Raw genomic sequence first — 12,990 nt, 5'->3', positions numbered from 1 at the left:
TAGAGCTACAGATTAAAAATACCCAAGGCAAAGCGGTCAAAAGTCTGGCTGTACTTCACAGCAAAAGATGCAAACTCAGCAGCCTGCAACAAGTGCTTTAAGCTGATACTGTGATACTGTCAAAGGAGGTAACTCCTCGAATCTGATGAAACACCTGGCGATGTATAGCATTTTGTTAGAAGCCGAGAAATGCGCCATATTTGATAGCTTGCTGCGAGACCTCACACCGAGCACATCTACTGCGGGTGTGGTGCCTCGGACCCGGAGTTAGCAACATCCCCCAAAAACCCGAAGAGGAGAGTCCTGGCCCCTAGCCCTGCCAGTGTAGCAGAAATGATGACGATGATGATGGCAGCAGCAGCCGTTCTTCTCTGCGTGAGTATGAGTAATGTTGTTCGTGTGTAATTTACGTTGAGTAGGCTAACCACATTATTACATTAATGCATGTAAGGTGAACTAGCAAACACCGTCGTAGTTACATGCGGCTGTCTTCTTGTTTGATGGCAGGTACTCCCTTCACCCTGGCCAAAAAGGCTAAAATGACCAAAGAAAAAGTGGGAAACAGTTAAACATGAGAACATGAGGTTTTTGGACAAAGTTTGTGTTTTTACCATTGTTTAAGCACTGCTTCCAGCCAAGAGTGATGCCATATATGCCCTATAGCTGCAGAAAAGGCTAACTTTGTAATTGTTACTTGTGCTTCACAATAAAATATCTGAAGAGAAATAAAGAACGTTTTTTGGAAAACCAAACAAACAAAAACACACACGATATTGACTTGAGAGCAAGCTTGAGGATTTGTGCAGTTGTAGCATCCAGCCTGTGAGGGACAGTAATGCTTCACCTCTGCCTATTACTAACAAAGAAGAACAAAGCGGAAGTGACCTGCGTTTCCGGGGCGCGCGGTGATCGCATCGTTTTGTGGTTGTTGTTTTTATTTTTGTTGTTGTGGTTTTAAGTTTTCAGGAGATAAACATGTATGACCAGGATGAAGGTGAGCTGCACAGCCGTAAAACTTCATTACGTCACATGGTGGATTATTTTATTTGCATTTATTGGGTAATTTTATTAACAGGACGTGACAGAGGAGCTAACCCGTGCTACAGCTAACCATTTTAGTAATTTCTGAGAGAACAAAAGCTAGTATCACTCATCCAAACAAACACCTGTCACACAGGTACGCGTCGGCTTCACGCAGATCACGAGCCTCACCTGAATCGTGTGCTAACAGCAGCTAAAAGCAGCGGGGCTTTGTGTGAGCTAACAGGCTAAATGCTGCTAACGCACGAGGACCCTTTATTTAACTTATCGCTGCAGACGTTTACACTCAGCGTTACTGTGACACTACACCCACAAATACTGCAATTTATAAACAGTACCACAGTATAAACGCGAACACTTATATTATGTGTAAATTCTGCAGTATAAAAACAGTGTACAATCCGCCACATTTACACAGTATAAACACTGCATAAAGAAAGCTCTACCGTGATCAGAGATTGATCAGCGATGGAAGTAAACGTTGACCACAAGATACTTGACCGATCTATCTTTAAGTTAAAGGTGAGAGGTCATTACCCAGTTTCTCAGGGAGGCAAAGCTACAGGCAGCAGGTCAGTTCCTCCTGTCTTCTCCTCCTTACCTCCTTTTAACCTGTAAAGGTCATGAAATGAAAGAGATGATGAGAAAAATAGACGTGTGCTGTGCTGAGACACACTAGTCTCCTCAATTACGTGAGGCTGAAGGGCTGCCGTGTTAAAACTACAAAGTGCAGAAGATGGACTACAAAATGTCTTCCTTCATCACAGGTGTTTTACAGGTTGTGATAATGAAAATGTCCCTTCAAAGACAGGACAGGATGTCTGCTGCACCTCAAAACACTCAGCTGTCTTTATCCTGGAATAACTGAAGAGGTTTAGGACTCAAAGTCAGGGACAAAGTGTTTTTGCAGTACACTAATGACACAAGTATTTGTAAGAGGTTCCTTTCAAGAGCAGAATATTTAAATGAGCCACATTAACAGGATTTGTTCCACAAACTTTAACTCTGAGTAAATAGTTTGTGAAGCAGAGTAATAGCTGATTTGATCATTTATGATTCATTTGAATGAGGGGGACGAGAGAGTTTGTAATCAGCTCAAAGCTGTGAGAGCAGGTCCAAGACTCCTCACTTAAGTGTTTCAAAAGCCAAGCTTGGATTTTATGAAACAGTTGTTTGAGCTCACAGGGAGCGTCATCTGTAGTGTGAGAAATGAAAGTGAAGTGTCTGTCAGACTGCAGCTGTTAATGAGATTCTGTGTGGGCTGGAAAACGCTGAACGTTGGATTTAGCCGTGTGTCACCTCCATGACTCGTGATCTGACAGTAAATCATCACCATCGTGCGGTCAGCAGTTTGGAATCAGCTCTCTGATGAACCCTGCGGCTCAGTCTTCAGGACCTCACAGTTCATATCAACAGAGTTCTCCTGATACAACCAGCTTCAGGCTGTGTGCTGCATTTGCCTGCACTCAGATAGGAAGTGATGTCATTACACTCAACTCACACCAACAGGAAGTTTACTTAACAGATCAGATGTGTTGCTTCTGATTGATCAGTTTGCGTGATCAGAGCCAGTGAGTTGAAAACAGAACGATCAATAACTTTCCTGTGAGATTGTCATCTGTTTTTATTGATGTATCTGATCAATTCACCAGTTGTTTAAACTGATCAGTAAACTCTATGTGCAGTTATCTGTGAAAAGGAAGCAACCTGAACCGACAATCTGTCATTGATTGATCGGTGAAGCTTCTATGTCTCAGTATGTGTATTGCTCATGTATATTGATCCCTGCTGTCTCTGTCAGATAATCAGTATGATGAAGATGATGATGAGATCACTCCTGACCTGTGGCAGGAAGCGTGCTGGATCGTCATCAGGTAAACTCACCTGTGTGTCTTTGTGGAGATGTAGTGATCATCTGTTCTTACAGGAAAAATATTATGGTGAGTCCACACAAAGCGCGGACCGGAGGGCATGTACACGGACCCGCCATCGGTGTTCAAAGCTGACAGCTCAAAGGTCTCTGATGCTGCAGGTTTTGTCTCTCTCTGAACCAGCAGCAAAAGAAGATCAAACTACGTTTCTCGTTTGATAAACATAATCATTAATTCCCTCTGACTTTGGCTAGTTTCCCATCTCAGATCTCTGTTTTTTGCATTATTCACTGGCTCATTACCCACCAGCAATGTTCCCTCTAAGATACGCACGTGCGCAATTGCGCACTGCTGGCACGGTCTCTGTGCACAAAAAAAATTAACCTGAATTGCAATTAAAATTAAAACTTTAACAATTCTGTTTTGCAGTGTTAGCCAGTGAGTGACTGGCTGCTCCCGTATGGGATTAGAACGATTCCACCTTATCCCACAGTCCAGCCAATAATGCGATTCACATTCGTGTATATGCAGCCAATCATCGTCGTTGACAGGCTATGACAGCGTCCTTATGTGCCGACACCGGTGTTTTAGCTGGCAAAGCAGCGTGGCTGATGTGGAGTGAAGCCACGTTAATGACAACGTTTCCAACCATTGGAGATGTGAGCAGGACAGACGGAACAACTGACGGAAAAAGTGTGGACTTTATACCAGTTTTTAAATTGTGTTGATAGGCCACGTAAAACCAGAGTTATGATAAAATATCTGCAATGTTTGGTTTTCTTCCTGAATACTGTCGTTGTTTATATTTACTGCGGGAAGAAACGGTAAAAACGGCGTTTTATAAGGAAAACGCTCGAAAGCCTGTGAACAAAGACAACACCAAAAACCCCGCCCTTTCCTATTGGTGGAAAAATGTACCATGTGGACCAATCAAAAAATGATATGGCAACATGGCATTTAGTTTTTTAGGGAGGGGGAAGTTTTAGGAGTGACGGTGGTGTTTGAGATGTGAGAGATTTGAGACGTTTAATGCAAATCTTGTGTAGTTAGTGTGTAGTTAGTGTGTAGTGTAGCCAATAGTTTTGTTGTGTGTGTCAGAACAATGAGGCGACTGCTGAATGTTACAGGTGTTACAGCAGTGATACATCTCCTGTTGTCAGGCCTGCAGGTATCAGGCTGTTGTTCTCCTTTATCTCATAGTGGACAGAAATTATTTTTTGGAGTGGCACAAATAATTTGTGTGGCATCAAATTTGATGCAGAACAGCTGATTGTTCTGTAAATAGTTTGAAATGTTTGTTTAAAAAACGCCTTGGCTGCATTTTTAGGTAAACAGCTGCAAAAACACTTTGTTGTTTGCATAACTCAGTAACTTTTTTGAAGAAGTAACTATATAATTAATTGCCCAACATTGGTCATTATTTACTGTACTTTGTAGACAGAGTTACAGACTCTCTCCCAGACCACAGACTCATAATACAAGTCAGAGCTTTATAAAAAAAAAAGAAAGTTGTGTTTTAAAAATTGGAGTTGAAGTTATTTTTCCTTCCAGTAGTGTTAACATACTACACAGGTCATGAACAAGATTTTTTTACATTTTCATTGTAAGTGGGCTAAAGCAGTTAATTAAAAGTAGTCTAACATAAATGCTGTAATTTGATTACGTTAATAAACATGTAACTTGGATGGATTGGATGCTGGCGTGACCACAGTGCACACGTCTGCTGTCGCTCACAGTGGTCCAAGGGACGCTCAGGGAGTTTGTGTGTTCGCTCAGACACATGAAAAATTAGACGGAACATTGCTCACCAGTCTGCCGTTTTTTTACAGCGCTGGTGGCTGCTGTGTTTTTGTTTTTGTGCAAGCAGCTGTTTTAATGCCATGCAGCCTCAGGTTTTTGGCCCGCTTGGATGTTCTATCAAAAATTGTGCTATGTTGTGTATCTGACGAACAAAAACCAAACCAGTAACACACCACTGAAGTAGCAGCATTTTTACAAACCAGTTCTGGTTCATCTGTTTCATTTACCGATCAGCTTTCGCCCTTCTCATTCTCCGTTGCCGCCATGCTTTTTCCGCCATGTGCGTATGAAAACAAAGGCACTGTGCATGCGCGTTTTACCCATATTCTATTGCGATATTTCATTTTCTTATCATTGCCTAACATTATACCGGTATTACCATGAACGGTATGATATTGCCCGGCCCTAGTAAAGACCCTACGTTAATACAGAGAAAGCCCCCAAAATCATATTTGATTCCCAATTCTGCCAAAGCGCAGAATTGGGAAGGAAAAACTCCCGTTTAACAGGAAGAAACCTCCAGTAGAACCAGGCTTAGGGAGGGGCGGTGATGTCCTGTGACCGGTGGGAGTGGGGGGGGGGGCAGGACAAAGACATGCTGTGATAGAGAGTCGGAGATTAAAAATCACTAATGATTAAATGCTGAGAGGTGTATAAACACATGGTGAGTGAATAACAAACAATGGGTGTCATGTGATGATTTTCACATCACTTCCTGTGTCGTTACAGACGATCTTTGTGGCGTGTCGGTCCGTCTTTTGCTAACCTGGCAGATTGCGCTGCAGCAGTCGCAGCTGGTTTGTAGACACAACTATGCGAACGTGCCATATGAGCAGCTCAAATTGAAAATACTTGTTTTTCCCTCTTTTGAGTATTTATTATTGCTCATTTATAAGACAAAGTTATTTCTTATCTGATTACTTGATTAATTGGTGAAATAATCAACAGATTAGTAAAATAATCCATAGCTGCAGCCCTAATCCAGAGTAAGAGTCTGGTTAGATCCTATATTTCTAAGACTGCATGTTCTCCCCGTGTTTGCGTGGGTTCTCTCCGGGTACTCCAGCTAGTGGGGACAGGTTAACTGGAAATTCTAAATTGTCCGTATGTGTGAATGGTTGTCTGTGTCTATCTGTCAGCCCTGCGACAGACTGGTGACCTGTCCAGGGTGTACCCGCCTCTCACCCCTAAGACAGCTGGGACAGGCACCGCCATCGTGGACCCTGAAAGGGATAAGCGTGTGTTATCTGGCTTCATGGATAGATAGAGTTGGGCGTATCGAACGCTGCACTGAGGTCTAGCAGGACAAGCACAGAGATCAGGGCTCGCAAAATTTCAAAATCCCTGGTAGCCCTTCGGGCAGGGACTCTTCAGTTTTTGGTAGCCCAAAATAAATTTAAGTAGCCCGAATAAAAAAGGGAGCAATTTTTTTTATGTTTTGTTTCCTGTTTTGTTTCCATTACAATATTATACTTTAATGTATAATATTGTAACGGAAACAAAACATTAATCAAAAAATTGTTGAAACACAAATTACAATATTGTATAAAAATTACAATCATCAACTCAAATACTTGGTTGTAATTGAACAGAAATTTCTATGAACTTGTAAGAACTGTACAGCAGGAATCAGTCTGTGTCAGATCCTGAATTTGAAATTTCCACTGAAATCACAGGTAAGAGGCAAGTGGAACCAAGATCTAGGCCATTTGCTTTTTGAAGTTTGCAAAGACTGCTGAATTTTGCCAGTGGTAGTTCACTCTTTGCAACATAGTAGTTCATCATTTGTCTAAAGCCAGCTCACCTCCTGCAACCACTTTTCCTAGAATACGGGCTTCTTCTGTGGTTCGGACTCCATCTGACATTTCTTTGGAGGTGGAGGAACACCAAAGTAATCGCTTAAAGGAGCTTCTTCGACATCTTTAAGAGTTCTAAACAAATGTCTGTCCTCCTCCAGAAAATCTTATGGACGCAAACATGCGTTGCAACTTCTTATCTTGTGCGTCTTTTATTTTGACAGCGAATGCGCACCTGCGGACCACTTATGTGCACCCCTGGTTATTTAGCTTGTCATATTGCAGCCACGGAAATTCTTTTGTCCATGAAACCATAAAGCTGCACTTTCTTTTTGCCTTATAGTCTGATTTCTCATAACTTTTCCGTTTTGTGGTAAGCTTTTCTTTGGCTGTCACTTCTTCACCCTGACCGGTCTTATTTGGCTCAGCAGAACTAAAATATATATCCTGCTGCTTTTACACACGCACTCACATAACGCTCAGCGATTCTCTGCGCGATCAACCTCTCACATGTTTAAGCTTCCTGCGGGAGATTTCACTTGTCATGTTTGCATAGTAAACTAACGATTGACAAGACGATGTCAGAGGAATTGGTGCGCAAATTATCATCACTCACCAATCAGTACTGTCGCTCTCTATACACAGTTCGCACGATTGCAAAGTGAAAGCAAAAAACAAGAGCAAATTCAAATGTGATTTCAATATGTCACATATAGGGCTGCTCGATTATGGCAAAAATGATAATCACGATTATTTTCACTGAAATTGAGATCTCGATTATTTGATGATATTTATTTAACAATAACAATGTATTGAATAATGGCTTTAAAGATTGTCAAAAATAGTATAAAATAGTGTGCAAATACTGATAACAGTGCAAATGTTTGCAATATAAAAAATAAAATGTAAACATCTATGTTTAGTGAACTTTGCCATGTCGCTCTGTGGTGCAGCTACGACACCAAAGTTTACACACTATGTCTACTTGATCCACGTCTGACTCCGCGAACCCATAATGTTTCCACACCACTGAAGGGTTTTTTACCTCTCTTTTCAACCAACGGCAGTCACTCTCCTCTCCAAATAACTTCTGCTTAGCTTTCCGAGCTTCCCTCTGTTAGCTCCTCTTAATTGTTGTGACGCGTGTTCGAAACGCAGAGAGGTGCGCTCGATTTGCCACACGGAGCAGCGCGAGAGTAAAGCACGAGGGAGGTGCTAATCATCGGCTCGGTCATTTTTAATGATCGTTGAAAGCCCAGATCGTAATTTAGATTCAAATTCGATTAATTGAGCAGCCCTAGTCACATATTGCGGGCGACCGTGGCTCAGGGGGTTGGGAAGGGCACCTGTAACCGGAAGGTTGCCGGTTCGATCCCCAGCCTCTCTGTCCTGGTCGTTGTATCCTTGGGCAAGACACTTTACCCTACTGCCTACTGGTGTTGGCCAGAGGGGCCAATGGCGCGATATGGCAGCCTCGCTTCTGTCAGTCTGCCCCAGGGCAGCTGTGGCTACAACCGTAGCTTGCCTCCACCAGTGTGTGAATGTGAGCGTGAATGAATAATGTCATTGTAAAGCGCTTTGGGTGCCTTGAAAAGCGCTATATAAATCCAATGCATTATTATCATTATTATTATTATTGACAGTGGCTCACCGATGCCAATGACATATTTACCCAGCTACATTTCCGAAAGAATGCAAAAGCATTGACACATATTTTTCCTTCCCATGATAGCCCGACGGGCAGGGCAGGGATAGATTCTGGTAGCCCGACTGGAAAAATCGCTAGCCCCGGGACGTCGGGCTAGCGATTTTGCGAGCCCTGGAGATAAGTCAGAGGCTATAAGAAGATCTGTTGCCACAAATCTGAAACTGAAGTAAATGATCATCTGCTCTGTAGAACAGTTCATGTGTCTGCCATTTTGAACTCAGCTGCAGGTAAGGAATTCAAGTTGTACCCACACCAGACCAGCGCTGGTCTAGTGATCGGTCCGCTGATCAACATTGAAGTATCGATCAGAGACTGGACAGGTAGACCTGCAGCTTTAATTCATTCTGATAGGTGATGTTAAGCTTGGGTCATGTGATGGCCTGACAGGGTATTTTTTTACTGAGTGCAGAATCTGGAGCCTGTGAGGTTCTGACGGGGCCAGCACAGTATCTCAGCTCTTATTTTGATGTCCCTCTCTCTCTCTCAGCTCTTATTTTGACGAGAAAGGGCTGGTGCGGCAGCAACTAGATTCCTTCGATGAGTTCATTCAGATGTCTGTTCAGAGGATCGTGGAGGACGCTCCGCCCATCGACCTGCAGGCTGAAGCTCAGCACACCTCAGGGGAGGTGGAGGAGCCGGTGAGTAACACAGGTGTGAGTGGGAATGGGGGGGGTAGCTCTGTCACATGGGGCGACTTGGCTCAAGAGTTGGCAGTTCGCCTTGTAATTGGAAGGTTGCCGGTTCGATCCCCGGCTTGGACAGTCTTGGTCATTGTGTCCTTGGGCAAGACACTTCACCTGTTGCCTGCTTGTGGTGGTCAGAGGGCCCGGTGGCGCCAGTGTCCGGCAGTCTGTCAGTGCGCCCCAGGTCAGCTGTGGCTACAATGTAGCTGCCATCACCAGTGTGTGAATGTGTGGATGACTGAATGTGTTAAGCGCTTTGGGGTCCATAGGGACCAAGTAAAGCGCTATACAAATACACTACATTTACCATTTACATCACCGACATCACTGTTTTTGGTGTAGCCTCGGTACCTCCTGAAGTTTGAGCAGATCTACCTGTCTAAGCCCACCCACTGGGAGAGAGATGGAGCACCATCTCCCATGATGCCCAACGAGGCGCGGCTGAGGAACCTGACGTGAGTTTGACCTCTCGCCTGTCTTTGCTGTCATTTCCTGTTCACCCCTTCTCACATCCTGTCCCATTTCACCTGCCCCTCAGGTACTCTGCGCCACTGTATGTGGACATCACAAAGACAATCATCAAGGAGGGTGAGGATCAGTTGCAGACGCAGCACCAGAAGACCTTCATTGGGAAAATTCCCATCATGCTTCGCTCCACGTACTGCCTGCTAAGTGGCCTGACTGACCGAGACCTGTGCGAGCTCAACGAGTGCCCATTGGACCCCGGAGGTTACTTCATCATCAATGGGTCAGAAAAGGTGTGCTTTGACATCAACGCGTGGCGAGCTGCTTACTCGAGAGAACGATGATTCAGCTACGCCCGCATGCCGTGTCCTGCTTACAAGCTAACAGACGCACATTCATGTCTTTGCATGTTTTACATGGAGCGTCATACACTGATGTCGCATCAGTGGCATCAGGCGGCAGCCGTGTAAACAAATGTGTCACTATTTCCAGGTGCTGATCGCTCAGGAAAAGATGGCCACCAACACGGTGTACGTGTTTGCCAAGAAGGACTCGAAGTACGCGTACACTGCAGAGTGCCGATCCTGCCTGGAGAATTCATCCCGCCCAACCAGCACAATCTGGGTCAGCATGATGGCTCGAGGAGGGCAGGTGAGTCACCTGGAAGCAGGAAGTGAAGTGAGCGCCCAAGCCGGGCTGCGATTGAGTGAGAAGAGCTCATAACATTGAGTTAGAGAGATAAGCGATGCTCTTATTTCTGTTGTTGCAAACAGAACGTTGTCTGTCAATTGACCCAGACCACTGATTACTGATTACTGATCATCTCTCAGGGAGTGAAGAAGAGCGCCATAGGTCAGAGGATCGTCTCCACGCTTCCCTACATCCGACAGGAAGTTCCCATCATCATCGTGTTCCGGGCACTGGGCTTCGTATCGGACAGAGACATCCTGGAACATATCATTTATGACTTTGATGACCCTGAGATGATGGAGATGGTCAGTCTGCGACGCATTGATGATTTTTTTTTTGACTGTCTCAGTCTGCAGGTAGTAACTGTTAACCCCGCCTACTTCAGGTGAAGCCCTCTCTGGACGAAGCTTTTGTGATCCAGGAGCAGAACGTGGCGTTGAACTTCATTGGCTCACGAGGCGCAAAACCCGGTGTGACGAAGGAGCGACGGATAAAATACGCAAAGGAAGTCCTACAAAAGGAGATGCTGCCACATGTCGGCGTAAGCGACTTCTGCGAGACCAAGAAGGCCTACTTCTTAGGGTGAGTCACACCTGAGGCTGACTGTCGCACCTGAGGCTGACCTGAGTCACACACTTGACAGGAATCCTTCTGTGTTTGTGTTTTCAGGTACATGGTGCACAGGTTGCTGCTCGCCGCTCTCGGCAGGCGGGAACTGGATGACAGAGATCACTATGGCAACAAGAGGCTGGACCTCGCCGGGCCATTACTGGCCTTCCTGTTCCGAGGGTGAGGACTCTCTGTTGTCACCTCTGACCATGCAGATTTTGTGTACACGCAGGTTCTGTTACTCAAAGAAAGCCTTCCAGTGTGACGCTGTTATTGTTGGAACTCGCAATCTGATTGGATGAAGGAATGACATCGTTCTTCTTCTTATCCTCATCAGCATGTTTAAAAACCTGCTGAAGGAAATCAGAATCTATGCTCAGAAGTTCATCGACCGCGGGAAGGATTTCAACCTAGAGCTCGCCATTAAGACGCGTATCATCTCTGACGGGCTCAAGTACTCTCTTGCCACAGGTAACTGGGGCGACGTGAAGAAGGCTCACCAGGCCCGAGCCGGCGTGTCACAGGTGAGCTTACCTGTAAACTGATGCTCACTCTGAAATACAAATGAGAGCCTGACACCTGCCGCTCTGCCTCCACTGATGCTCATCATTTATGTGTTCACAGGTGTTGAACCGTCTCACCTTCGCATCCACACTGTCTCACCTGCGCCGGGTCAACTCTCCTATTGGTCGAGATGGAAAGCTGGCGAAACCTCGACAGCTGCACAACACGCTGTGGGGGATGGTGTGTCCGGCTGAGACGCCCGAGGTAACGCTCACCGCTCACATGAAGATTGGTTCACCTTTAACACAGCGATCCGGCGTATTGATTGTGGAGTTGATGGTTTGCAGGGTCACGCTGTGGGGCTGGTGAAGAACTTGGCCCTGATGGCCTACATCTCTGTGGGCTCGCAGCCATCGCCCATCCTGGAGTTTCTGGAGGAGTGGAGCATGGAGAACCTGGAGGAGATCTCACCTGCGGCCATTGCAGAGTCAGTGACCATTTCATAGTCAGACGAGGTTATTGATTACCCTGCAGGTGTGTAATGTGTGTCCCGCTTTAACATTTTAGTGCCACTAAAATCTTTGTGAATGGCTGCTGGGTGGGAATCCACAAAGATCCAGAACAGCTGATGAATACGCTGAGGAAACTCCGCAGACAGATGGACATCATCGTCTCTGAGGTAACCACCGTTGCACACATCCACACGCGACCAGTAATCAATACTGGAATGTTTACACGGTGGATGGTGACAGAAGGCATAAATCTGTTTTCTGCTCGTGAGACGTCACAAACACTTTGATTACGGCTGCCGCTCTGCTTTACCTGATAGAACAGGTACGGTGGTTGTCTCCTCCTGCTCTCTGCTCTCATTGGTCAGTCTCTCTGAGACTTGTAGTAATCAGTAACTGTTTCCTGTTCATGCAGCCTGGATGCAGTCGATTTAGCAGTGTGTGTGTATACCGAGCAGTACACTTCACCGATTTCCATCACACATCAAAAGTAGACAGTAGGGCTGCCACGATTAGTCGACTAGTCACGATTACTTCGACTATCAAAATCATCGACAACTAATTTAATAGTCGACGCGGTGTTTGAAGCTTTGTAAGATCCCAAAAGACGCAGGAATAAGTAGTAGGATTTAAGAGTGTAATAACAGACTGAAACAGAAGATGGCAGCACTGCATTTGCCAGCTGCCGTTAAACCCGGAAGAAGAAGAAGCTGTGTCCGGTATCGTAGCTGTGTCCAAATTCAGGGGCTGCATCCCTTAAGAGGCTGCATTTACTCAGGTTAAACATGATATATAAGTCACTCAGATAACTTAAAACTGTTGTTGTTTGGTTTTTTCAGTGTTTTATTTGTTCCTGAGTAAATCGGTTTGGCTGAGATCAAAGTTATAGTTTTCACACAGCTGAATAAACGTGAAACAGAAAACTGATTAAACAGAAGTGTGAGACGGTCGAGAGTTTACACCAGTGTCCTGTTAGATTTTAGATAGCAAGGAGCAGACGGCTGAGTTTATTAAACTCCACCGAAACAATCTGCAAATTTCATTAAAATTTAATAAACTACCATCTTGTCTTTATTTTTAATTAGCACCTTAAACACTTAAAGCTGTAAGCTAATGATAGTTATATAAGAGCAGATGCTGCTGGTGCAATAAGCTGTACGTTTTACATCCAATGGATGCATGATCTGATTAGTCGACTATCAAAATAATCGTCTGCAGCAGTTCTAGCAGACAGGATGTTAACACAAACCTTTAGAATTTGAGTTATTGATTGGCGGGGCAGCGCTCGGTCATTCAAACTGTTTACCTGATCAA

General features: G+C 44.8%; 1 protein-coding gene across 1 annotated transcript in view; it reads left to right on the top strand.

Moving 5' to 3' along the window:
- Positions 1-858: 858 nt before the first annotated feature.
- polr2b (RNA polymerase II subunit B) overlaps positions 859-12,990 on the top strand; it is a 30,651-nt gene continuing 18,519 nt past the window's right edge. The window contains exons 1-13 of the mRNA XM_003458660.5: positions 859-994; positions 2,843-2,915; positions 8,704-8,854; positions 9,242-9,354; positions 9,438-9,657; positions 9,857-10,015; positions 10,195-10,359; positions 10,440-10,636; positions 10,724-10,843; positions 11,001-11,187; positions 11,288-11,431; positions 11,515-11,654; positions 11,735-11,846. Coding sequence (XP_003458708.1) covers positions 976-994; positions 2,843-2,915; positions 8,704-8,854; positions 9,242-9,354; positions 9,438-9,657; positions 9,857-10,015; positions 10,195-10,359; positions 10,440-10,636; positions 10,724-10,843; positions 11,001-11,187; positions 11,288-11,431; positions 11,515-11,654; positions 11,735-11,846 — 1,800 coding nt within the window. The 5' untranslated portion in view covers positions 859-975. The remainder of the gene's footprint in view (positions 995-2,842; positions 2,916-8,703; positions 8,855-9,241; positions 9,355-9,437; positions 9,658-9,856; positions 10,016-10,194; positions 10,360-10,439; positions 10,637-10,723; positions 10,844-11,000; positions 11,188-11,287; positions 11,432-11,514; positions 11,655-11,734; positions 11,847-12,990) is intronic.

The sequence above is a fragment of the Oreochromis niloticus genome, linkage group LG2, assembly GCF_001858045.2.
Source record: "Oreochromis niloticus isolate F11D_XX linkage group LG2, O_niloticus_UMD_NMBU, whole genome shotgun sequence".
Lineage (NCBI taxonomy): Eukaryota > Metazoa > Chordata > Actinopteri > Cichliformes > Cichlidae > Oreochromis > Oreochromis niloticus.
This window is presented reverse-complemented; position numbering and strand designations above follow the sequence as displayed.